This window comes from Rhinopithecus bieti, unplaced genomic scaffold (assembly GCF_001698545.2).
Source record: "Rhinopithecus bieti isolate Rb0 unplaced genomic scaffold, ASM169854v2 scaffold_1918, whole genome shotgun sequence".
NCBI lineage: Eukaryota > Metazoa > Chordata > Mammalia > Primates > Cercopithecidae > Rhinopithecus > Rhinopithecus bieti.
In genome coordinates, this window is record NW_016803680.1 from 403,896 (window position 1) to 430,506 (window position 26,611).

Below are 26,611 nucleotides of genomic sequence, written 5' to 3' on the forward strand. Positions count from 1 at the left end.
CCTTTAACTTCTCTACTAGCTTTTTCCTCCAAACACCCCTGGCCTGTCATCTCAGGAAGAAACCTCCACCTTGACCCTATATCCTCTTCCAGCTCCTATCAGTCTCTCCTCCCCTCTCAGCAAGCTTCTGGAAAGAACACACTGCTCTTGGTCTTGTCCACACCACTTTCATTCTCATTCCCTTATCAACCCAGGGCAGACCAGCTTCTTCCTCATTTCTCTGAAGAAATTGTTCTTAAGCATTGAGCCAACTTGTATCTACCAGGGCTGGGAACTGTTTTCAATGCTGGGCCAGGCATGACCGCAGGCACTGTTTTAGATGTCAACAACTTATCTCCATCTCCACAAATGTTACCATCGTTCACTCAGCTGCCCAGTCCAGCCTTTTTTTTTTTCTTCCTTGAGACAGAGTCTCGCTGTGTTGCCCAGGCTGGAGTACAGTGGTGTAATCTCTGCTCACTGCAGCTTCCACCTCCCAGGTTCAAGCAGTTCCCCCACCTCAGCCTCCCTAGTAGCTGGGATTACAGGCACTCGCCACCACGCCCGGCTAGTTTTTGTATGTTTAGTAGAGATGGTGTCTCACCATATTGGCCAGGCTGGTCTCGAACTCCTGACCTCAGGTGATACACCCGCCTCAGCCTCCCAAAGTCCTGGGATTACAGGTGTGAGCCGCTGCACCCGGCCTGCTTCCTTTTCACTTTCCACAGCCCCACACTCTAATTTGCTAGTCCTTATAGATTCTACCTGTTTAATATCTCCCACCATCCCCACCCTGCCCCCACTCCCCACCCCTGCCAGTCTTCTTGTCTGCTGCCTTAGATCAGGCCCTTACCACCCCCTGCTTGGATTGCTGCTGTGGCTTCTTAATTGAGGCAGGCCTCCTTCCAGACCGTATCCCACTGGCCATCATAGGAATGTCTCTAAAATTCAAATTTAATCGCATCATGCTGTGACCTCTGATGATTTTCATAGCTTACATAATAAACTCCTTAGCTTAACCCTTAAGCTTCTTAACATCCCATCTCTGTTTACTTTTCTTAGTTCATAACATACCATTCACCCAAATCATCCTAATGGCAACATTTATTGAGCTGCTATTTATGTGCCAGGCATTGTGCTAGGTGCGTTACTTCTCATTTAGGCCTCATAGCAACAGATGAGGAAATTGAGGCTTAGAAAGATTAGGAAACATGCCCAAAGTAAGTGGCAGGGTCGGCTTCAAACTCAAGTCTGTTTTGACTCTCAAGTTCAAACCCTTGAACAAGACACCAGCATGGTTTTGAAGCGTGGACTGGGAGCACCTACATCAAAATCTCCTGGATACATGTTAAAATGCAGCTTCCTGGCTGGGCATGGTGGCTCAAGCCTGTAATCCTAGCACTTCAGGAGATGGAAGGGGCTGGATTGCCTGAACTCAGGAGTTTGAGACCAGCCTGACCAACATGGTGAAACCCCATCTCTACTAAAATACAAAAAAAAAAAAAAAATTAGCCAGGTGTGGCAGTGTGTGCCTATAGTTCCAGCTACTCAGGAGGCTGAGGCAGGAGAATCGCTTGAACTCGGGAGGAGGAGGTTGCACTAAGCCAAGATCATGCCATTGCACTCCAGCCTGGGCAACAGCGTGAGACTCCATTAAAAAAAAAAAAAATGCATTTTCCTTGGCTTCCCTTCTTGGCCTGATGGGCCAGACTCCTTGGGGGTGAGTCCTTGAGTTCTGGATTGTAAACAAGCACTTCAGTACCATTGTTGTGTTGTGTACTTGGAGTCACACAAAACTATTCCTCCAATGCACCATACTATTCCTCCGTGCCTTTCCACAAGCTTTGTCTCTTTCCGGAACATCCCTACCTTCTCATTTATCTCTCTAGACTCAATCCACGTGGCCCCTCTTCTGGAAAGCTTCTGTAATTCCTCAGGCCAATTTCAAAGCCTCTTCTTTCTGCTCCTCTAGGCTGTGGTTGAAGCCCTCTACAGCAGTACTTTCACTTCTCAGAACCCCTGGTTTATCATTCATCCCCTCTCTGGAACATAAGCTCCTCTGCCCGGTTCATCTGGCTCTCCAGCAACCTGGTACAACCTTCCACTATAGTATACGCCTCTCAAATGTTCATCTCATTCACTCCCAGCGTCACCTTCCTGTTCCATCCCCTTCCAGTAAGCTACTGTGGTCAATGCTATAGTTTTGTTGTTGTTGTTGTTTGAGTCGGAGTCTGGCTCTGTGGCCCAGGTTGGAGTGCAGTGGCCGGATCTCAGCTCACTGCAAGCTCCGCCTCTGGGGTTTACTCCATTCTCCTGCCTCAGCCTCCTGAGTAGCTGGGACTACAGGTGCCCGCCACCTCGCCCGGCTGATTTTGTTTTTGTATTTTTAGTAGAGACGGGGTTTCATCATGTTAGCCAGGATGGTCTCGATCTCCTGACTTTGTGATCCACCCGCCTCGACCTCCCAAAGTGCTGAGATTACAGGTGTGATCCACCTCGCCTGGCCACCAGTCAATGCTACATTTTAATTGTTTCTATCAGGAACATGTTCAGCTGCAAATAGCAGAAAGCCCAACTCATAATGGCCTAAACAAAGATGTTTAATTATTCTCACATCCCAGAAGTTGAGGGGAGAGGGTTCATTTGTGGTACAAGGGCTCCACTCTGCCAACAAGTTTCCAGGCTCCTTCTGCTCTGCCTCTCCTAAAATGTTGTCTTTGTTGCATAAAACGAACAACCACTTTCACTTGTTCATAATGTTCATTTAATATGCATATAACATTAAATTCCCCTAATGCCATTTATAAACTTTGGTGATTGAAAAATTGTAAACATTTAATATACCTGATTTAAAAAAATTTTTTTTAATTAATTTTTATTTTTCTGAGACAGGCTGTCGCCCAGGCTGGAGTGCAATGGCGTGACTGTGGCTTACTACAGCCTCAACTCCCAGGCTCAGGTGATCCTCCCACCTAAGCCTCCCAAGTAGCTGGGATTACAGGCGTGCGCTGCCACACCCAGCTAATTTTTATATTTGTTGTAGAGACAGGGTTTCCCCATGTTGCCCAGGCTGGTCTTGAACTCCTAGGCTCCAACAATCTGCCCACCTTGGCTTCCCAAAGTGTTAGGATTACAGGTGTGAGCCTGTAATCCATGCCTGGGCCCCTGATTTTCTTAAGCATTTCTAATGCAGAACAGAGCAGATAAGCACACTTTTCTAAGCACCAAAACAACTCTTGGAAATTGAATTAATTAAACTATGGTAAATCAAGTTGTTTTTTTAAAGAGTCCAGTACTCTACAAAGTTAAATTCTTTTATGCCTTTCAATGTAAAAGCATCAGTCTGTAATTATATTTCAGATTGAAACCACAGGGAAAACTGACATTCTCAAATATGTTAGATTCTCTTAAACATTACAGAGGTTTTAAGTAACACATCAGATTGTCTTGAAGCTAAAGTATTTTCCCATACTTCATACTTCTACATAATCATTTCAACTATATGTCTTTTGTGATCATATGATGAAGAAATTTGTATTTTTTCCATCAAATTTAAGTGAACTCCTGAGAGATTTCACTGGAAAAAATATGATAGCAAGTAATAAAGAAATGCAAATAAAATAAAATACCATTTTTTTTTCTTTTACAGGTGTTGACAAATTTTTAATGTATAAGATTGATTATACTCTAGAGAAACAGGCAGTGTCACTATTGGGAGTACAAGTGACTGTAAACTTTTTGGAGAAAAGTTTGGCAATTTGGCCCAAATTTTAAATTATATTTTCTTTTGGCAGAAAAAATTCCACATCTAAGGATCCTACCAAAACACCTCTCTGCGGATCAATGATATTTGTATAAAGATGTTCATTGAAACATTGTTTATAATAATAAAATAATGGAAACAACCCAAATGCCCATTAAGAGTATAATGGTTAAATGAATGTGGTACATCATGCATGTAGCAACATTGCAAGGAGCCTCATATTTAACACATAGAATGGTTCATAGCAGGTAATGGGCTTGCAATAAATATAAATGAATGAATAAGGCATCAAAAGTAACTTACAATATGGTTGGTCCTGTTCATCTATTCATTCATTCATTCAGCCAGTATTCTGTGGGGAAGTAATGGTGAGAGAACAGATCCCGGTGCTCCCTCACAAAACATATAATCTATTGGGAAAGATAGTCATTAATGCCGGGCGTGGTGGCTGAAGCCTGTAATTCCAGCACTTTGGGAGGCTAAGGTGGGCAGATCAGTTGAGGTCACAAGTTTGAGACCAGCCTGGCCAACATGGTGAAACCCCATCTCTACAAAAACACAAAAATTAGCCAGGCATGATGGTGGGTGCCTGTAATCCCAGCTACTTTTGAGGCTGAGGCAGGAGAATTGCTTGAAGCTGGGAGGCGGAGGTTGCAGTAAGTGGAGATCACACCACTGCACTCCAGCCTGGGCAACAGAGCAAGACTCGGTCTAGAAAAAAAAAAGAAAGAAAAAATACAAGATAGTCACTAATTTTTATAAATTTCAAATAAGGCACAAACTAATATGAGTTGTGAAGAAAAAGGACACAGTGTTATGTGGTTCTATGCATGGGCAATTTGACCTAGCCTGGGAAATTGAAAGTAAACAAATGTATTGTGTATTATATACATATATTAGTAAATACATTGGAATCCTACCACTGGGAGGCCAAGGTGGGCAGATTGCCTGAGCTCAGGAGTTCGAGACCAGCCTGGGCAACCCGGTGAATCCCCATCTCTACTAAAATACTAAAAATTTGTCTGGCATGGCAGAATGTGCCTGTAGTCCCAGCTACTCAGGAAACTGAGGCAGGAGAATTGCTTGAACCCAGGAAGCAGAGGTTGCAGTGAGCCAAGATCACGCCACTGCACTCCAGCCTGGGCAACAGAGCGACACTTTGTTGTCGCCCCCACCCCCCTGCCAAAAAAAAAAAAAAAAAGATTTGGTTGGATCTATGCCATATCTAACAATGGTTTTAGGATTGCAATAGGACTAAGTGTGACTGTTACACTCTACATAAGACATCCTTGTGTTATTTAAAATTTTCTTTCAATAAGTATGTCTTGGCCGGGTGCGGTGGCTCAAGCCTGTAATCCCAGCACTTTGGGAGGCCGAGATGGGCGGATCACGAGGTCAGGAGATCGAGACCATCCTGGCTAACACGGTGAAACCCCGTCTCTACTAAAAAATACAAAAAACTAGCCGGGCGAGGTGGCGGGCGCCTGTAGTCCCCGCTACTCCGGAGGCTGAGGCAGGAGAATGACGTAAACCCGGGAGGCAGAGCTTGCAGTGAGCTGAGATCCGGCCACTGCACTCCAGCCCGGGCAAGAGCGAGACCCCGTCGCAAAAAAAAAAAAAAAAAAAGTATGTCTTGCTTTTGTAATCAAACAGAAGTATAAATGTATACATTTTAAGCCCAAATAAACAGTTTCCACTATATCAGTGGTTCCCAAGGCAGCTGGGGAAGAAGGCTGAATTACATGCTTGCCGGAGAGGGAAAAAAATGGTAGAGCTGCGGCTGGTATGATAGGCAGAATTCTAAGATAGCCCCCAAGTTTCTTGCCACCTCGTGAACACACCTCAGTTATTCAATGAAACGCTAACCTAGATGTGGCTCTCAGAAGATTTTCCAGATATGGTTAAAGCTTTTAATCAACTGACTTTAATTTAGGGAGATTATTGTAGCTGGGCCTGACCTAATCAGGTGAGCCTTTAAAAGAAGTCAGAAGTCAGATTCAAGCAGAAGAGATTCTCCTGCTGCCCTTGAAGTAGTGGCAACCAAGTTGTGCATCACCCATGGCAAGAACCTGAGAGTGCCTTCTAAGAGCTGAGAGGGTCCCCAGCTGACAACCAGAAGATAGCAAGGACCTCAGACCTCAACCACAAGAAACTAAAATTCTTTTTTATTTTTTTGAGACAGAGTCTCGCTCTGTCACCCAGGCTATAGTGCAATGGTGAGATCTTGGTTCACTGCAACCTCCACCACCCGGGTTCAAGTGATTCTTGTGCCTCAGCCTCTCAAGTAGCTGGGATTACAGGTGCCAGCCATCACATCCAGCTAATTTTTGTATTTTTAGTAGAGATGGGGTTTCACCATGTTGACCATTCTGGTCTCAAACTCCTGACCTCAAGTGATCCACCCACCTTGGCCTCCCAAAGTGCTGGGATTACAGGTCTGAGCCACCATGCCCAGCCAAGAAACTAAAATTCTATCAAAGCTGAAATTCTATGAACAACCAATGAGCTTGGAAAAGTATCCCAACCCTCAGAGATCACAGCTTCGGCTGATACCTTGAATTCAGCCTGATAAAACCCTGATCCATTCTTGGACTCCTGACTCAAGGGAATTGTGAGATAATAAATGTGCGTTCCTTTATGTCAATGATTTGTGCTAATTTGTTACACAATAATAGAAAACAAATACAGTTGGTATTGAGAAATAAATTGCTTTTAACCTGCAACCTGACGTTCTTGTCCCCAGCCTGATGCTTAGGAGTTAAAAATATATATATATATGTTGAGAAGTGGAGGAAATGCTGTACTATCTGATAAGTAACTAGGTAACCATATAAAACTTGTGTCCATACGACTGTATGCCCTCAATACCATCTTGCCCACAAATTAATTTTTCCTCATGACTGTTTAAGTGACTGTGCAATTGCCTTGACAACATTGACCTTTCCAGAAATATTTTTATCAGTCTTTGCTTTAGGGATGTAACTAATACTGGCCATGAGCATTTTCTGTTCCTCTGTCAGTCATGGTTGTTGCAACCCTGTAGAACTTATGTGGACTGTTTTTTTTTTTTTTTTTGAAACAGAGTCTCACTCTGTCGCTCACTGAAACCTCTGCCTCCAGGGTTCAAGTGATTCTCCTGCCTCAGCCTCCTGAGTAGCTGGGATTACAGGTACCCGGCACCACACCTGGCTAATTTTTTTTTTTTTTGGAGACAGAGTCTCACCCTGTTGTTCAGACTAGAGTGCAGTGGTGCAAGCTCAGCTTACTGCCACCTCCTGGGTTCAAGCAATTCTGCCTCAGCCTCCCAGGTAGCTGGGATTACAGGCGCACACCACCACGCCCAGCTAATTTTTGTATTTTTAGTAGAGATGGGGTTTTACTATGTTGGTTAGGCTGGTCTTGAACTCCTGACCTAGTGATCCACCCTCCTCGGCCTCCCAAAATGCTAGGATTACAGGCGTGAGCCACCGTGCCCAGCCGTCAGCCTCTCTTCTGCATGTGCTCTCAGTGTCTTCCCTTAACCAACCTCTGTGTTCTCTTCCTCCCTTAATTCCTAATAGTTTCCATCATGTTGGCAAAATCTGAAGTTGTGTCCTCTAAGAAAAAGAGTCTCAGACTCTTATATAAAGTCTTTTTTTTTTTTTGAGACGGAGTCTCGCTCTGTCGCCCAGGCTGGAGTACAGTGGCGTGATCTCCGCTCACTGCAAGCTCCGCTGCCTCCTGGGTTAACGCCATTCTCCTGCCTCAGCCTCCCTAGAAGTTGGGACTACAGGTGCCCACCACCACGCCCCGCTAGTTTTTTTGTATTTTCAGTACAGATGGGGTTTCACCATGTTTGCCAGGATGGTCTCGATCTCCTCTACCTCGTGATCCACTCACCTCAGCCTCTCAAAGTGCTGGGATTACAGGTGTGAGCCACCACACCCAGCCTCTTGCTGATCTTAAATACCATTAAATGTTAACTTTAAATTGCATTAAATGTTAACCTGTTACAGCCAGTTGTTTTTTCATTTCTGTACACCACCAGCCAAAATAAAATTTAAGAATGTTTTATTCAGAGAAAAGGAAATTACATCAGAAACGCAGTGAAGTATGGAATTGAGGATTTTTTTCCCCTTTCCTTTAGAGTATGAAGCTGAGCAGCCTCCCTTTCCAGAAGGATATAAAGTCAAACAGGAATCTGTGATTACTGTAAGTATTACCCAGGCCTCAACCTAAGCAAGAAGCTCTTAAATGAGAATAGCACTGATGGCCTGTGAATGTCACACAGTGTCACTGAGTTCAGGAGGTGGAAAAGGGAAGGCATTGGAGTGAGAACCAGAAACTTGGGGCCAACGCCAGCTCTAATACTAACAGTGTGACTTACAGGGCATCACATAACCTCTTTGAGCGTTAGTTTCAGCATCTATCTGTCTATCTATTTGTCTATCTATCTATCTATCTATCTATCTATCTATCTATCTTATCTATCTAATCTATTTTTTGAGACAGGCTCTTGCCCTGTCGCCCAGGTTGGAGTGCAGTGGCACAATCTCAGCTCACTGCAACCTTAGTAGCTGGGACTACAGGCACCCGCCACCGTGCCGGGGATTTTTTTGTTGAGATGGGGTTTCACCATGTTGTCCAGGCTGGTCTCAAACTCCTGACTTCAAGTGATCTGCCTGCCTCGGGCTCCCAAAGTGTTGGGATTACAGACGTGAGCCACTGTGCCCAGCCAGATTTCTGTATTTATTAAATGGGACAGATAATCCTCGACTAACAGGGCTTCTGTGGTGCTCACATGAGATCCTGGATGAGAAGAGCCTTTGCAGTGGATCTAACACCATGTCCATGTGAGGGACAGTTGCAGATAGACCAAGTTTCTCTGCATACCAGGGTAGACAAGATGAAGACTGTGCTAAGGAGAGAGGGCTAATGACAGGGCAACCAGGAAGAGAGGCCCTCATGAAGTCTACCTTGGAATTAGATAGGAGCTTGATGGAGTTTGAATTTTTTAAAAAGCAAGGCTCTGAGAGATGAAGGGACTTGAGCACAGTAACACGGATGGAATCAAAACCTGTTTCTCGACTTCTAGTAACTTCCATCACTGCAGCTGCCTCTGACAGAGACATTGTGTCTAAAAACTTTATTCTGTGATTGTTCTTTTCTCCTAACATCCTGTTTTGCTTTATAGATGCAATTCTTTTTCAGATTTATCTGCCGATACAAATCACAGTTCTCTTCCCTGAATTCTGTGTGCTTCTTCCAGGGTCAGCTGTTTTGACAATAGATGTTTAACTTTGTCTTTTGTGCTATGATCTTCTTGACCTGTATAAAGAGATTTGATTGTTTATTTAAAATGTACAATGGTCCTGAGTGGATTTTTCTGTATAGCTGGTATATTAGGGTTCTCCAGAGAGACAGAATCAGTAGGATATATAGAGAGATACATATATGAGAGGGGTTTTACTGGGGTAATTGGCCCACATGATTATGGAGGCTGAGAAGTCCCACATTAGGCTGTCTGCAAGCTGGAGAACCAGGGAAGCTGGTAGAGTGACTCAGTCCAAATCCAAAAGCCTCAGAGCCAGGAAGAAACAACAGTGTAACTACCAGTCTGAGAGCCTCTGTTTATGATATATGACAGGGTTACATGGAAATCTAGTTGGACTTAATTAGCCTCTGAGAGCCCCCAGGGACCACTGATGAGAACCCTGGAGTCTAAAAGCCCTGGAGTTCTGAGGTGCAAGGGCAGAAGAAGGGCATCCTGGCTCCAGAAGAGAGCAAGAATTCAGCCTTCCTCAACTTTTTGTTCCTTCCAGGCCCTCAGCCAATCCAATGGTGCCTGCCCGCATTGAGGATGGATCTCCTCTCAATCCACCAACATATACATCAGTTTCTTCCAGAAAACGCTTGCAGACATACCCAGACACAATGCTCTGCTAGTTACCTAGGTATCCCTTACTCCAGTCAAGTTGACACTGAAAATTAACCATCACAGTGTCACGGCTGGTGTGGTTTTCTCCTACTGCTGTACATGTGGGTTTGTTTTCTGGATGGGTCTCTTCTATGAGTAGCAAAACACTGACTGGGTGCTCATGAAGGGTGGTTGTCCACTGGCCGACTGTTCTTCAGAGTGAACAAGCAGAAAATCGGTAATTTGGGATTGGGTGGCATTGGGGGGGGGTCTCTAAATCCATTTTTTTCTTTGTTTTTGAGACAGGGTCTCACTCTGTCATCAGGCTGGAGTGCAGTAGCGCACGTCCTGGGCTCCAGCGATCTTCCCGCCTCTTCCTCCCAAAGTGCTGGAACTACAGCTACATGCCACCACTGCCAGCTAATTATTTTTTAATTTTAGTAGAGATGAGGTCTCACTATGTTGCCCAGGCTGGTCTCGAACTCCTAGGCTCAGGCCATCTGCCCTCCTTGGCCTTCCAAAGTGCTGGAATCACAGGCATGAGCCACCATGCCCAGCCCATTTTTTTTTTTTTTCTTTTCCTACCATCATGGTGCCCTAAGTGGTTCTAAGTGTTCTACTCCTTTTCAGGCAGTTTCATTGGTTTACAGAAGAGTTCCTGGAGAGGAGAGCGAGCTGGAGATCCTACTGGTGTGAACATAGCTTTATGATATTCAGGGAACAGAAAGAAGCCTGAGGGGAGTGTGGGCAGCAGGCCAAGTTAGCCCAGCCGGATTTCCACCCAGTCTCGTCGTGTATCATTCCATTCTTGTTCCCACCCTGTGCAGTGCCTGTCAACTTAAGTGTTTAGTCCCTTTGGGATCTGATGGGAAGATGGACATCTATATTCTGGGGCAGCCTCCTCCTGTGACTGTCACTTCCACTCTTGCTGCTGCTGCTGCTGCTGCTTTTTTTTTTTTTTTTTTTTTTTGAGATGGACTTTCACTCTTGTTGCCCAGTCTGGGGTGCAATGGTGCGATCTCAGTTCACTGCAGCCTCCATCTCCTGAGTTCAAGCAGTTCTGCCCCCTCAGCCTTCCAAGTAGCTGGGATTACAGGCACCCACCACCACGGGCTACTTTTACAGGCTACTTTTTTGTATTTTTAGTAGAAACGGAGTTTCACCATGTTGGCCAGGCTGGTTTTGAACTCCTGACCTCAGGTGATCCCCCTGTCTCGGCCTCCCAAAGTGCTGGGATTACAGGTGTGAGCTTCTTGCTTCTTGAGTGAGGCTTCATCCCTGGTATTTTGGATATGTTTACCAATCTCTCATCCACAGATGGTCCTTCTCTATCAGGGGTTATGCCTTGTCGTTTATAGGTGTCTCAGGAGGGAAGGGAGACAAAGATCTGTGCTCAGTGTACCCCCTTGAACCTTAAAGTCTGATGTAGAATTTTATTCCTTCATAAGGTTATACAAGAAAATACAATTATTTAAGCTGTTTGAATGAATTGCCTCCCCTCCCCTGTCTGCCTCCAGGTTGCGCCAGTAGAGGAAATGCTTTTTCATGGCTTCAGTGCAGAGCACTATTTTCCGGTTTCCCATTTCACCATGATCTCACATACACCCTGTCCTCAAGATAAATCAGAAACAGTCAACCCAAAAACATGTGAGTAAGAGAGATGCCATCTTTTATAATTTGGGGCTTTTAACATTGCAGAACCACAGGGTGGGTATGGAGGCGGACAGATAGACTTCAGGGAGACCACATACATAAGAAAGAATGTGTTCTTATTTTATTTTTAAGAGAATGCCCTTTATTTCACTGATTTATCTTTAAGGTTACAAATGTAATTAAGATAATAAGTAACAAAAACTGTACTTTGATTTTACATTCAATGAAAAGTAGGAAAAGAGAGCAGTAAACAAATGTAGTCGGCTGTGATGGCTCATGCCTGTGGTATCAGCACTTTGAGAGACCAGGGCAGGAGGATTACTTGAACCCAGGGAGACACCATCTCTACGTGTCTACAAAAAATTTAAAAAAAAAAATTATGACCGGATGCAGTGGCTCATGCCTATAATCCCAGCACTTTGGGAGGCTGAGGCGAGAGAATCTCTTGAGGTTAGGAATTTGAGACCAGCCTGGCCAACATGGCGAAACCCTGTCTCTACTAAAAATACAAAAATTAGCCGGGCGTGGTGGCAGGAGAATCACTTGAACCTGGGAGGTGGAGGTTGCAATGAGCTGAGATCATGCCACTGCACTCCAGCGTGGGCAACAGAGCAAGACTCCATCTCAAAAAAAAAAAAAAATAGCCAGGTTTGGTGGTGCACACCTGTAACCCTAGCTACCTGGGAGGCTGAGGCAGGAGAATTGATCACACTTGGGAAGCGGAGGTTGCAGAGAGCTGAGATTGCGCCACTGCGTTCTACCCTGGGCAACAGAGCGAGAGAAAAAAAAAAAAAATTAGCTGTGCGTGGTGGCAGGTACTTGCAGTCCCAGCTACTTGGGAGGCTAAGGTGGGAAGATTGCTTGAGCCTGAGAGATCCAGGATACAGTGAGCTATGATCGCACCACTGCACTCCAGCCTGGGCCACAGAGTGAGACTCTCTCTCTCAAAAAAAGTAAAAAGTAGAAGAAAACATCATCATGCTTCCCTACTTTGTGTGTGGAAGCCGGAGGTGTAGACTGCAGATCTGAGTCATAGTTCCTTGGGCCCTCGGTAGTACCAGACCCTCTCATACTGGTTTGTTCTGCCTTCTGCATGCCTTGGGCCTTGGCTAATGACTGCCTTTATTACTGTGATCATAAGACCTTACCCATTATACTCTCACTCCCAATTCCTCTCTGGTCCCAATTCCTACCACATTCCCCTTGTTTTTGTCCATCCGGCCACACTGGCCCCCTTGATATTCCTGGCTTGGGGCCATAACAAGCTGGTGGACCTGGCCTTATGTAAGATACTTCCGACATCCTTTTTTTTTTTTTTTTTTTGAGACGGAGTCTTGCTCTGTCGCCCGGGCTGGAGTGCAGTGGCCAGATCTCAGCTCACTGCAAGCTCCGCCTCCCGAGTTTACGCCATTCTCCTGCCTCAGCCTCCCGAGTAGCTGAGACTACAGGCGCCCGCCACCTCGCCCGGCTAGTTTTGTATTTTTTAGTAGAGACGGGGTTTCACCATGTTAGCCAGGATGGTCTCGATCTCCTGACCTCGTGATCTGCCCGTCTCGGCCTCCCAAAGTGCTGGGATTACAGGCTTGAGCCACCACGCCCGGCCTACTTCCGACATCTTCACCAGAATATAGAAGCTCAGAGGGACATTTTAAGTTGCTTTAGTTATACAGCCCAGCTCTGCAGTCTGGAACAAAATGTAACATCCAAGATCATGTGATTGAATGGACAGTACCTTTTTCTGGCTCAAAAGTAAACATTTCTCCCAGATTAGCTTGGGCCAGTGGGGATTTTCAGTGGGAATTTTTGTTTGCTTGTTTTAGGTTCTCCCAGAGAATATTTGGAAACTTTCATCTTTCCTGTTCTGCTTCCCGGAATGGCTAGCCTGCTTCACCAAGCAAAGAAAGAAAAGTGTTTTGAGGTCAGTTATTTGGCAGGATTTCTTTATTTTAAGATTCTCAATCATTATTATCAGATGATAGCTCATTATCTTGGTACCATCAAGTCGTTCTCCAGATGACCTCTTCGGGAGGGAAAGCCTGTGTTTGGGGTCACTTACCCCGTTCCAGCTACACCATCTAGTTGTGCACATACATGCGCTACCATCTGTCTGGCCACTTGGACTCCGGAGAGCTTTTCCGCCTTGCTTGGTCTCCTGCCTGCCCTTCTCCTGTGCAGTCTGGCATCCACCAGGTTTCTTGGGTCTTCAACTTCTGTTTATTACATGCACTGATTAAAGCTCTCCTTGGCCAGGCACAGTGGCTCATGCCTATTATCCCACACTTTGGGAAGCTAAGGTGGGAGGATTACTTGATGCCAGGAGTTCAAGACCACTGGGCAACATAGTGAGACCCCCATCTCTAAAAAAAAATTTTTTTTAAATTAGCTAGGTGTGGTGGCACATACTTATAGTCTCAGCTACTCAAGAGGCTGAGGCAGGAAGATCCCTTGAGGCCCGAAGTTTGAGGTTGCAGTGATCCATGATCACGCCACTGCACTCCAGCCTGGGCAACAGCAAGACCTCCAACTCAAAAAAAAAAAAATCCCACAAAACTCTGCTTACTTCCTACTTGACTCTGGATTGATTGTTCCCCCTGGCATCTCTCTACTCCATGCCAACTGTCATGAATGTAAACTGCTTGCAGAGAGTCTTGGAAAACAGTAAGTGCTCAGTAAATGACAGTTAACATTGCACTGCAGAGAATCAACTTCTCTGCAGGGAAGTTTTAGTTTAGTATTTTTGAGACAGGGTCTTGCTCTGTTTTCAGGCTGGGGTGCAGTGGTATAATCATGGTACACTGCAGCCTCAACCTCCAGGGCTCAGTTGATCCTCCCACCTCAGCTTCCTGAGCCGCTGAGACTACAGGTACACGACCCCACGCCTGGCTAATTTTTTTTTTTGTAGATACTGGGCAAAAACTCAGTAAACTCGGTACAAACCGAGTTCCGATGCTGGCCTACCCCCACGTGGATACCCTTAGAGACTCCCTCTTTTCCGTAGTTCACGGGATACTTTGGGTGTATATGTTCCCTGCACTGTTTTGAATTCTAGAATTTTGGACGATCCAGATGAAGAGAGTAAAATTACAACATTTATTGTTGACCAGGCACTCGCTCTGTGCCAGGCACTTTGCTGAATGCTGTATGTTCCATTATTGCAATTGCCCTCCCCAGCCATGTGAGCTTCTTTCTATTATTATTATCTGCACTTTGCAGAGGAGAAGGTGGAGGGACACAGAGGCCTGAAAAATGATCAAGAGTGAATGGCAGAGTTAGGACTCAAATCCAGATTAAATGATTCAAAGTAATACTAAAGGCCGGGCACAGTGACTCATGCCCATAATCCCAGCACTTTGGGAGGCCAAGGCAGAAGAATTGTCTGAGCCCAGGAGTTCGAGACCAGCCTGGGCAACAAAGTGAGACCCAGTATTTACAAAAAAAAAAAAAAAAAAAAATCAGCCAGGCATGGTGGTGCATACCTGCAGTCCCATCTGCTCAGGGGGCTGAAGTGGGAGGATCAGCTGAGCCCTGGAGGTTGAGGCTGCAGTGTGCCATGATCATGCCACTGCACCCCAACCTGGAAACAGAGCAAGACCCTGTCTCAAAAAGAAAAAAAAAGATACTAAAAAAGTTGGCAGTAATTACAGTGTAAACCTTAATGAGTTTGACACATCCTGAGGTCTATAAAATTATCCATAGTTAATGATATCACCAAAGTAGTTACCCTTCAGCACAGGGTCCTCATCTGAGAAGAACTGCCTACTGCCATGTTGGTACTGCCATATACTGAGGAGATAAGGTTTTCCCATGTTCTAGCAAGTACTCGATTTTTCCTCAGCAATGCCTTGACAGTATCCTGCCCCACTTGCCTCTGAATCACTCCATATTATACCTCCCCCTAATTGCCTGCCACTTAATCCGCTCAGCATAACATTCCTTTGACAGGCCTCACCATGACATTTGTGTCTTTACTTGAGGCAGAAATGGATGATGAGACATTGATCAGAATATGGGTAGCACGCTTAGGAAGGGAAGAATTTGGGATACACCTCTGGGCTGTGGTTCACCATTTGACAACAGTGGATCCACATAATGAAGTCACTAGCCCTCAGCCTAGCTTTCAAGGCTCTGCTTAGTTCATTTGTTCATTGGTTCCTTCCTTCCTTCCTCCCTCCATCCCTCCCCCGCAGTGCTCCCCTTCCTGATGGTACCCTCCACCCAAGCAGAACCACTCGGAGTTCGCTGCACCAGCCCCCACCTCACGGCCTCTGTGCATCTGCTCCTGCTTTTTTTAGAAAAAAAATCCCTGAGCTCCTCTTCTGTGCATATTTAACTTCTACTTGTTTTTCCAAACTCAGCTCCATAACTTCTCTCTCAAGCTTCCAGTTCCCTGCTGGGCTCAAACTAGAAGTAATTGATCCCAGCTCTCAGATTTCAGAGTATTTCATCTGTTCCTCATTTTATGGCAAATTAAGACATCCTTAATTAAGACATTCTTAGCCCACATATACTTAATTTTATGCATGTCTGTCTCCCCCCCCCATATTTTAAGTTCCTTGAGGACAGATTCTCTGATTTATTTTTATATCTCTAGTCAATGCTACCCAATGCCTAGCACATGGTGAACATAGAGTTGGCCCTTGATAAATGTTAAATAAGTGAGTGCATGATTATATACCAGGGAGTATCACTATTACTATGTCTTTGACCAAAACCCAGCTTCCTTCTATCTGGGAAGGCTGTTCTATTGGACTCATCCCTGGAGAAATTCCCTGGAGGGGTGAGGGAAGAAGATATGCATCTATTTCATGAGTTTAGTTGATAGGGGAGAGCAATTGGGGTCCAATGGCACAGCCTGACCCCCCACCTCATATATTAATTATATAAGTAATTAGTAAATTGGGCCTTGATTTATAGCTTAGCAGTTAAGAGCAAGTCCACCTCCATCCCAACTGGCAGCACAGCCCAGGACAAGTCGTTTCATCTTTCTGAGCCATTATCACTTCCTTCCATGTAAAATGAGGCTGATCATAGCACCTGCTCATGGGATTATCATGCTGATGAAATGAGGTAGCTCATGTAAAGTGCTTAGGCCAGTCCCTGGAACCTAGGAAGAACTCAATACATGTTAACTTATTTATCTCAGTGATACAGGTACTTCCCAGATAGGGTGGGTTGCACCCGCTACCTAAGTGACTTCACTCTTGTTCCTGGGCCATGTGGAGTCCTGACTCAGGATTTGGTCCCAGTTCCCAGAAAAACCATCCAATTCCACAGTGATCTTGCAAGGAAGGTTATTTTGTGGGTCCTCTCATGGGAAGGTGGGGAAGAGGACCCCTACCTTTGTTGGCGCTTATCAAGCAATACTTAATTAATCCTCTCTAGAAGGATTTCTGACCCTCCAGGAACCCCCTCCCCGTGCTCACTCTGCAGACGCCTCCTGGATCCTGAACAGTTCAGCTGTGGCTCTCAACTTGCATGGCCCACTCAGCAAGGCCAAGCCCAGCATGCAGTTTTCCCTCCTCTTTTAAATGCAATTCAGCCATTATGTAGCCCTTGTGGGTGGAACTGGGGGTGGGGGCTTCACATCTCTCACCTAACAAAGACACAGTTGTAAGGTTTTCCTCATATTGCTTTGTTGGAAATCCTAGTTTTGACACATGGGCCTGGTGAATTCAAATCTGGGGACCTCAGTCCCCACTTTTTTCTCCTGATGTGCTACTACAGACATGGTTGTCATATTTGAACCTGGGAAGACCACAATGATCAGATCCCTTATTTTCACTAGCAAGAGAGTGCACTCTGCTGATGAGAACTGTAAACATAAAAGCTGGTAAAATAAAGTCAGTGATTCAGGTACTGATGATTAAATCCAGGCAATTGCTCTCCTGTCACCTGTGGTTTGACTACTGCTATGATAATCATCAGAAATTGTATCAAAAGTCAGAGAAGGCCTGGTGTGGTGGCTCATGCCTATAATCCCAGCACCTTGGGAGGCTGAGGTGGGTGGATCCCTGGAGCTTAGGAGTTTGAGACCACCCTGGGAAATGTGGCAAAACCCCATCTCTACAAAAAATACAAAAATTAGCTGGGCATGGTGGCACATGCCTGTGGTTCCAGTTACTTGGGAGGCTGAGGTGGGAGAATCACTTGAACCCTGGAATTTGAGTCTGCAGTGAGCCATGATGGCGCCACTGCACTCCAGCTTGGGTGACAGCACGAGACCCTGTCTCAAAAAAAAAAAAAAAAAGTCAGAGGAGCCCTCTCATTGATTTATTGCCCGTTGTTCATCAACACTGGTCAAATGCTTCCTATGCACCACCTTGTTTCACCCTTACAATAACCTTCTGAACCAGGTCCTCTTTTTCATCACCTCCTTTTTACCAAGGATAGCCCTGGGACGCAGAGAAGTTGAGCATTACTCAAGGTCACCTAGTAAGCAACAAACAGCACACATCTCCAACCTAGGCCCAGATGATCCTGAAGCCTGGGTTTCCATCCCTCCCAGTAAATGGGAGTTGGAGGCTGTCCTCAAAATAACTTCCAGAGATACTGGTTTTTTTTTCATTCATAGCTATTTTCTGAAGAACAGACTGCTTACTTGCCTTCGGTTATCAAATTTAAACTGCTTCTAATTTGTATCTGTTTTTCATTTGCCCACTTGGCTTTTCCTGACAATTTAATTCTTGTCCACTACTCATAACTAACCTTCCCCATCATCTGTGTTTTGACTACTGCTATGATAATCATCAGAAATTGTATCACATTGTGGTGTGATACAGTTGGTAGGCATCCTGTGGTGTTAAACAGGTGCAAGGTGTAGCTGAGTGGAAGGGGAGTGAGACTAGGTTGAAGAGTGGTCCCAGAGCAGACCCTTAGCCTGGCCATACCATTGTCAGATAGCTTTGTCTCTCTGCCTTCTGTTCTGCTGCTAAATGAGGAAGAGCGCCTCACAAGTCACATCTCAGCAATTGTATCACTTTTTCCTATCTTGCTGTTGACCAAAGTATGTTCAGTGCACTGTGCCTTTTATTCGATTGAACAAAGGATGGAATGTAATGATCAAACAGTGAAATAAACACAGTGGAATAATCTTTGTTTTCATATATGTAAAGAATATCTGGCTGGGTGCAGTGGCTCACGCCTGTAATGCCAGCCCTTTGGGAGGCTGAGGCACGTGGATCACGAGGTCAGGAGTTCGAGACCAGCCTGGCCAACACGGTGAAACCCCCATCTCTACTAAAAATACAAAAATTAGCCAGGCGTGGTGGCACGTGCCTGTAGTCACAGCTACTTGGGAGGCTGAGGCAGAAGAATGGCTTGAATCCGGGAGACAGAGGTTGTAGTGAGCCAAGATCATGCCACTGCACTCCAGCCTGGGCAACAGAGCGAGACACCATCTAAAAAAAAAAAAGCGTATCTGCAAGCAGGGTGAAGCAGGATGAGTCGACCATGTTGAGTTCTGTTTAACAAACATTCATTAAGCCCTGCTGTGTGCAGATCATGAGGCCAGACCCCAGGTCACACAGAGGGCACAAGAAGACATGGCCCTGTCCTAGAGGGGCCATAATGATAAACTGAAGTTGTTTTTATTTTTCTTCCCCTTGTGTCTGTTTTTTCACTCCTCTGAAATAAGAATGAATAAGGAGAAATGGCTACAGTGGGTCTGTAGCTGGGGATTCATTTCTAGACCTTGGTGCATGTATATTCCATTGTGCAACCTTTATTCTAATTTACTTGGCCATTATGCTTCTAATTTATACTCTTTCAGAGGGCACAGAAATCAGCTAAAAAGGCACTAATTAAGATTTTACATGAAGGTTGCGTATCTAATATTTGCCCATAAATAATTTTGTAACAAGGGGGCTAGAAACAGTTTCCAGCCTATAAGCAGTGATAAAATGCTTTGAAAGAACCAGATAAATTTCTAATTTTATTAGAGATTAATGAGGCATCCTTGTGCCAACTCATATTTCATCGTTGACATCCTACAGATGAGCTACTCGTGAGACTAAATGAAAACAGTCTAAATGTCAAATCCTCCAGGGTGCTTGAACATAGCATTAAAGTTTAAATTTTATAATGAATGATAAAGGAATGTAGAAAATGTGGCTTGTTAAAGCTGTTCATGTGTGGCCAGGCATGGTGGTTCATGCCTGTAATCCCACCGCTTAGGGAGGCCGAGGTGGGAGGATTGCTTGTGCCCAGGAGTTCGACACCAGCCTGGGCAACATGGTGAAATCCCGTCTCTACTGAAAATACCAAAATTAGCCAGGCATGGTGGCAGGCACCTGTAATTTCAGCTACTTGGGAGGCTGAGGCAGGAGACTTGCTTGAACCTGGGAGGCAGAGGTTGCAGTGAGCCCAGATCTCACCACTGCAGTCCAGCCTGGGTGACAGAGTGAGACTGAGTCTGAAAAACAACAAGCACAACCACAAACCTGTTCACTTGTAAAAGTGGAGAAGCTTGAAAGGCAGGCACACTGGAGTTCAAAATCCTACTAGACCGCTTCTTTGCAGCGTGGCCCTAAGTAATTCGTGAGCCTCAGTTTCCTCAACTGTTAAAAGGACGGCAGACCTGCTCCTGTCATTGGGTGGAAGAGGGGAAGTAACGAATGATACTCCCAGAACCAAGGACTCCTCTGCTTCTCACGCTTTGCCAGGAAATTCAGTATTTTGAATGCTACAAATATGCAAGGTGGGTAAATTACTATTAACTTTCTTCATTTCCTGACTTAGGATTTTTAAATTAAATCTGATTCCCTCCATGTTCCCCCTCCCCGCCCCCCGGTCATGTAGTCTTTTGTGGGTTATTTTCGAAGGCTTAAAAATCACATTAGTGCCATTTCAACATTTGTCAGACTCAAGTGGAACTCCCGTTATCCAGATCTGCACAACAGATTCGCATTTTCTTGATTCGGCTGTTCCTCACATCCTGTCATTGGGAATAGATGCTTAAACTGAACGATGACTGGCCTCCAACCAAAATTACATAACTGGGGCATTCTTATCTGTCACCCACAACTGAACTTGCATCCAAATGGCTCTTACACAGCAGCGTAATTCATTGGTGATTGGGGCCATTCAAATTATATCTTGAAATAGCATTTATATTAAGTTGCTCAAAAATACTTGCTGATCTGCGTTTTGCCCTTAAACTGCTGATGTCTAGTTATTTATACTTGACTTCATTATTTTTCTGTTTATTTTTTTTCTATGACGTAGCCCTCACAGTGCCTGGAACATAATAGGAACTCAATGAGTATTTATTGGATAAGTGAATGAATATGGATTCTCAAAAGTCAGGGCTGGCCAGGCGCAGTGGCTCATGCCTGTAATCCCTGCACTTTGGGAGGCCGAGGCAGGTGGATCACTTGAGGTCAGGAGTTCGAGCCCACCATGGCCAACGTGGCAAAACCCTGTCTCTACTAAGAATACAAAAAAATTAGTTGGGCATGGTGGCACGTGCCTGTAATTCCAGCTACTTGAGAGGCTGAGACAGGAGAATCGCTTGAACTCAGGTTGCAAAGGTTACAGTGAGCTGACATCACGCCACTGCACTCCAGCCTGGGTGACAGAGTGAGATTCTGTCTCAAAAAAATAAATTAAAAAATAAAAGTCAGGGTCTACTTTTAAGATAGAAATTAAGCTGCATGAGCACTCTATGGAGGACTGTGACCTTTATCCAGTTTGCCATAGCTAGTACACACAGGAGGTAATTTATTAACTAAACCTGCAGTGTCTGGATCTACTGCCTCTGGAGGGAGGTAGACAATGGGGAGACTGCCTACGTCTGCTAGGCTCCCTGGAACTGGAGCTGGGCAAGGAACTCCTCAAATTGAAGGAGCCTCATTCATAGACAATGGAGAGCCAGAGCAAGAGGCTAGGATTCAAGAATAGTAGTTGCCAGCACTTTTTGAGCCTTACTTTGTGCCAGATGTTATTCTAAGCACTTTACCTGAAGTCACTCATTTAATCCTCTCAACAATTTTTGGAGATGGGTGCTATTATCATCATCTTACAGATCAGGGTTGTGCAGCACCAGGTCTAACCAAGAAGCTCAAGTACACAACTAAAAAGTGGCAGAGCCAAGACTCAAACCAAAAATGGTTCCAGAGTCTAAGAGTTTGACCACTGCTCCACTCTGATGGTCAGTCTCACAGCTTGCTGAAAGCAGAGGCCAGATTCTGCCATGAAAGATGGGTCTGGAGGCTGTGGAGAAGAGGAGTGAGAAGTTAGCAAGCCTTTTATTTAGGCTGTCCTGCCAATACCATGAAACTCCAAGGAAAACCGGGGGAGGAGAGCAGACAGAGAAGCAGCAAGAGCTGGCACCTAATTACTAAGCCATAGAGCATTTGGCCAGTTACACACACATCTATTGTGTGATGTGTGGTGTGTGTGGGTGTGTGTATAGGTGTAGGTGTGTCTGCACACATGAATTGAGGCATCGTATGGTACTTGGTTCAGGAATTCCTTGATTCCAGCCTCTGGAATCAGGCAGACCCTTTCAACCCAGGCCTGTTCCCCAAAAGCTGTGCAAGCTTGATTATTTTGGTTTTGAGTCACTCATCTTCTGATTCATGTATATATATATGTCATTTCAAATATTATGAACTTAATATAGTTTCTAACCAAACAGTTTGTTCCTACTTGTTTTTTCTTCTTTAAGCACACAAGTAGTATATTTTTTCATTTTAAAAATTATTTTCATTTTTATTTTTAGAGATGGGGTCTCACTATGTTGCCCAGGCTGGTCTCAAACTCCTGAGCTCAACTGGTCCTCCTGCCTTGGTTTCCCAAAGTCCTGGGATTACAGGGACAAGCCAGTGCACCTGACCCATCTTTAGATATTTAACTCTATTTTAAATGCTCAGTATAAAATTCAGCACATTTAATAGGCAGGTATTTCTCTAATCCTTAATTTGTGGTGGAGATTACAATTGGGAGAATAAACCTTAAGCACATGATTTCCATGAATTATCTCAGCCTAAGAATTAGATCAAGACCCTGCATATTTCATAATATGAATTTAACAAATGAAATAGATTTATTTAACCCTTTCTCAAATGGTCATTTTCAATCATGTAAAAAAAATAATTGAGATTTTTTAAGTGGCATCTGTATGGCATTAGAGTAACAATCTACAAGTAAAGCCAATGGCCTTCTAGTTTTGCTGTGAAATTAGCTGGGTGCTAGCAGTATTTTATATTGTGTTAAATATACTCTGAAAGATAAATAACGGAAAATGATGGCTTTGTACAAATAGCCGGTGGAAGTACATATGTGGCCAACAATAGATAGTGTACAGACATTTCCTGTGTGTATAGCAATTTATGCAGCATGTATACAACAAGCCAAAGGTAACAGAATGCAGATAATAGTATCTAAATTCTTTAGCCAATAAGTGAAGAATCACGTGGAAGATGGGGAAGAGATGAAAGTTTGAACCCTTTGCTCTCCTGTATTTCATATTCCAATATTTTGAGTATATTTAAAAATTTCAGAAAAAGCATGAGTTACCTTTGTAATCAGGAAAAATAGAAGTTAATGTTAAGTAACATTTTCAAGTCCTTATATTTGACCCTGCTGCCTCGTCTAGGTTATTTTCTTTCTGTCTTTCCTTTTCACTGACACACTCAGTGAATCACCTCACCTACATCTTTTTACCATTCATTGTTTCTTTAATGTGGCACTCTGGCATCTAAATGCTCACTATGTCTGGTACAACTCAAGTTTACTAATGACCTAGTACTGCCAAATTCTGTGACCTATTCCAGGGACAAAAAGGAGGCCAGTATGTTTGGGACAGAGTGAGCAAAAGAGAGGACAGGTGAGTTTGACAGGGTCAGCCCTGCAGTGGCCGTACCATCACATGGGCCAGTAAAGAAAGTGGGTTTTATTTTAAAAGCAGTTGGAAATAATTATTTCCATGACTGTCAACCTTATTGGGCCCAGTGCTCCCTTGTCATAGCGTTGTATAGTGTGCTTCTTGCTATCCTGAAATGAAATGCTTAGATGATATAATATAACCTATTTATCAGTTACCTGATTGCTATGTTGTACAATAAACTATGTGAAAACTTTATGGCTTAAAATAACGATTTATTATTTCTCATGACTCTGGGCCGAATGGGCAGTTCTGCTGCTCTCTCCTGGGGTCACTCACGTGACTGCGTTCAGCTGGTAACTGGGCTGGGTTGGAAGGTCCAATTCTATCTCACTTACGTGTCTGGGGCCCTGGTGCTGACTGCTAGCTGGGGCACTTTGGTTCTCCTTCATGTGGCCTCGCATCTTCCAGTGGGCTAGACCAGCTCCTTTACAGCATGGTGGTCTCCAGCAGCTTTCCAAGAGGGTAAAAGCAAAATTGGAAAGCCAAGACCTTCTGGAACATGACTTCCACCAAGTTCTCTACTAAAATTACTAAGAATTAGCCGGGCATGGTGGCACGTGCCTGTAATCCCAGCTACTTGGGAGGCTGAGGCATGAGAATAGCTTGAACCTGGGAGGCAGAGGTTGCAGTGAGCAGAGATCTAGCTTGGGGGACAGAGTGAGACTCTGTCTCGAAAAAACAAACAACAAGAAAAGAGTCTGGCTTCATTTCTTTTTTTTTTTTTTAAATTTTTGTGTGTACATCGTAGGTATATATATTTATGGGGTGCATGAGATGTTTTGCTACAGGCATGCAATGCGAAATATCATGGAGAATGGGGTTTCCATCCCCTAAGTAACTTTGTGTTACCAACAATCCAATTACATATACTCTTTTACTTATTTTAAAATGTATGCTTAAGTTTTTATTGACTACAGCCACCCTGTTGTGCTATCAAATAGTAGGTCTTAGTTGTTGCCATTAACCATCCCCAACCTGACATTCATTCCTACTGTGTCTCATGGTGATAAGGCTGTGGATGCTGAAAATATTTCCCTCTGTGACTCTTAGAATTGCTGTCAGATCTAGTTTGTAAGCCATGCAAGAAAATCTTATTATAACTTTATAGTCAAGTTTCTTCTCTTTTTTATTTTAAACAAAAGAGCATTGATCACTTCATTTCCCAAACTTGGCTACGACTTGCTTTTGTTTCTGAAAATCAAAGTGATCCTCAAAGGACAAGGCTTTGAAAAGAAAGTCAGCAGGCTCTGACCCTAGGGTGACCCCATGGTTCTTTTACAAAATGAAGGGCAGTGGCTTTGTGGCAGGATTTTCCTTCTCTGGTCTGAAGCTTTGTCCTCTGGCTTTGAGGGGCATGGCTTTATGCCAGATGGCTGTGGTGGCAGTCTTGACTAACTGCCAGATAGGGGAACGTTATCATTTGACCATAAATTACATTTCGATTATTATGTACTTTATCAGTTAACTTTTGCCATATAACAAACTACCTCAAAAGTTAGTGGCTTAAAATTACAAGCATTGGTCAGGCATCGTGGCTCATGGCTGTAATCCCAGCAATTTGAGAGGCCGAGGCAGGAGGATCATTGAGCTCAGGAGTTCAAGACCAGCTTGGGCAACATAGCAAGACCCCTATCTCTACCAAAAAAAAAAAAATCATAACCATTTATTTAGCTCACTTTTCTGCAAGTTAGCAACTTGGGCTAGATTTAGCTGGGAGTTTCTTCTGGCCTTGGCTGGGTTCATTCATGTGTCTTTGGCAGCTACTGGGTGGGCTAGATGCTGGCTGGTTTAGGATGGCCTCAACTGGGATGAGCTGTTCCATGTGCTCTCTCATCCTCTATCAGATTAACCCTAGGTTGTTCATATGGCAGCCAGGCAGGGTTGCTTCAATTCAATTAGACGTGTCAAGGCCTCTTAAGCCTGAGGCTTGGAACTGACCTAGTGTCACTTTCACACGTTAGAGTGGCCAGAGCAAGTCACAAGGCCAGCCTAGATCCAAAGAGTTAGGAAACAGATTCTTTTTTTTTTTTAAGTAAATGTATGGGGTATAAATACAATTTCATTACATGCATAGATTGCATAGTGGCCAAGTCAGGGCTTTAGGGTATCTGTCTCCCAAATAACACACATTGTACCCAATAAGTAGTTTGTCATCATCACCCTTCTTCCACCCCTTCACCCTTCTGAGTCTTCATTGTCTGTCATTCCGCTCTCTCCATGTGTGTATATACAGGTTTTAGCACCCACTTATGAATAAGAACATGCGATATTTTACTTTCTGTGTCTGGCTTGTTTCACTTAAGATAATGCCCCCCAGTTCCATCCATGTTGCTGCAAAATACATGAGTTCGTTCCCTTTTATAGATTCCACTTCTTGATGGGAAGAGCTATAAAGTCACACTGCAAAGTGCAGGAAGGGCGGAGAATGGTGGCCCTTTTTGCAACTTACCGTATACATTGCATTAGAAATAATATGGACCGGGCCACAGTTGGCAGCTGTGACTGCTGGCTCCAGCCTGGTGACTTCAGGAAAGATAAAATGAGCTAATGTGTGAAGGGGCTTTTTCTGGAGTTCAACCATCTGGGCTCAAATTCTTTTTTTTTTTTTTTTTTCAGTCAGAGTCTTACTTTGTTGCCTAGGCTGGAGTGCAGTGATGTGATCACGGCTCACTGCAACCTCCACCTCCCGGATTCAAGCAATTCTGGTGCCTCAGCCTCCCAAATAGCTGGATTACAGGCGTGCGCCACCAGTCCCGGCTATTTTTTGTGTTTTTAGTAAAGACAGCGTTTCACCATGTTGGCCAGGCCAGTCTGAAACTCCTGACTTTAGGTGATCCACCCACCTCTCCCTCCCAAAGTGCTGGAATTACAGGCATGAGCCACTGAACCCAGCTAAATTCTTATCCTTCCATTTACTACTCAGTGACTTTGGGCAAGGTATTTGGCATCTCTGTGCCCTCATTTTCTGATCTGTAAAATATGAATTACCTATAATACATTGTAGTAATATGTCCTTGTTGTGAGGATAAATGAGTTAAGTAAAACTTAAGAGTGTCTGGCACATAGAAAACACTCAATACACATTCACTGTTGTTAATCCTATTAGCGTTTCTCTTGGAAAACAGCCAGTCTGTAAAGGAGTGCTATTCCCCATGGCCTCTTCTGGTTGACCAATTGTTACATGAGTAAATGGAGGGTGTAATTCTCTTACTGCATTCTGGACATTACAGATAGATGGCCAAGGATGGACTCTCCTTGTCATTCTGAAAATACTGGTACCTTTTTAAAATGATAGGTATTAGTAAAAATCAAAACATAACTCTTGGAAATAATGATGAGCTTAGAATCTGAGAATGTAATATAAAGACACCTCCCAGAGTTAAGGAACTGCTAGAATCACAGCCTGTAATGGAAAAAAAACAAAACAAAACAA

The 26,611-nt window shown here is 44.2% G+C and overlaps 1 protein-coding gene across 1 annotated transcript in view; it reads left to right on the forward strand.

The window, feature by feature from the left end:
- Nucleotides 1-26,611, forward strand: part of IQCK (IQ motif containing K) — a 150,051-nt gene that overhangs the window by 7,888 nt on the left and 115,552 nt on the right. Inside the window, exons 3-5 of the mRNA XM_017849779.1 lie at nt 7,869-7,933; nt 11,156-11,285; nt 13,112-13,209. Coding sequence (XP_017705268.1) covers nt 7,869-7,933; nt 11,156-11,285; nt 13,112-13,209 — 293 coding nt within the window. The remainder of the gene's footprint in view (nt 1-7,868; nt 7,934-11,155; nt 11,286-13,111; nt 13,210-26,611) is intronic.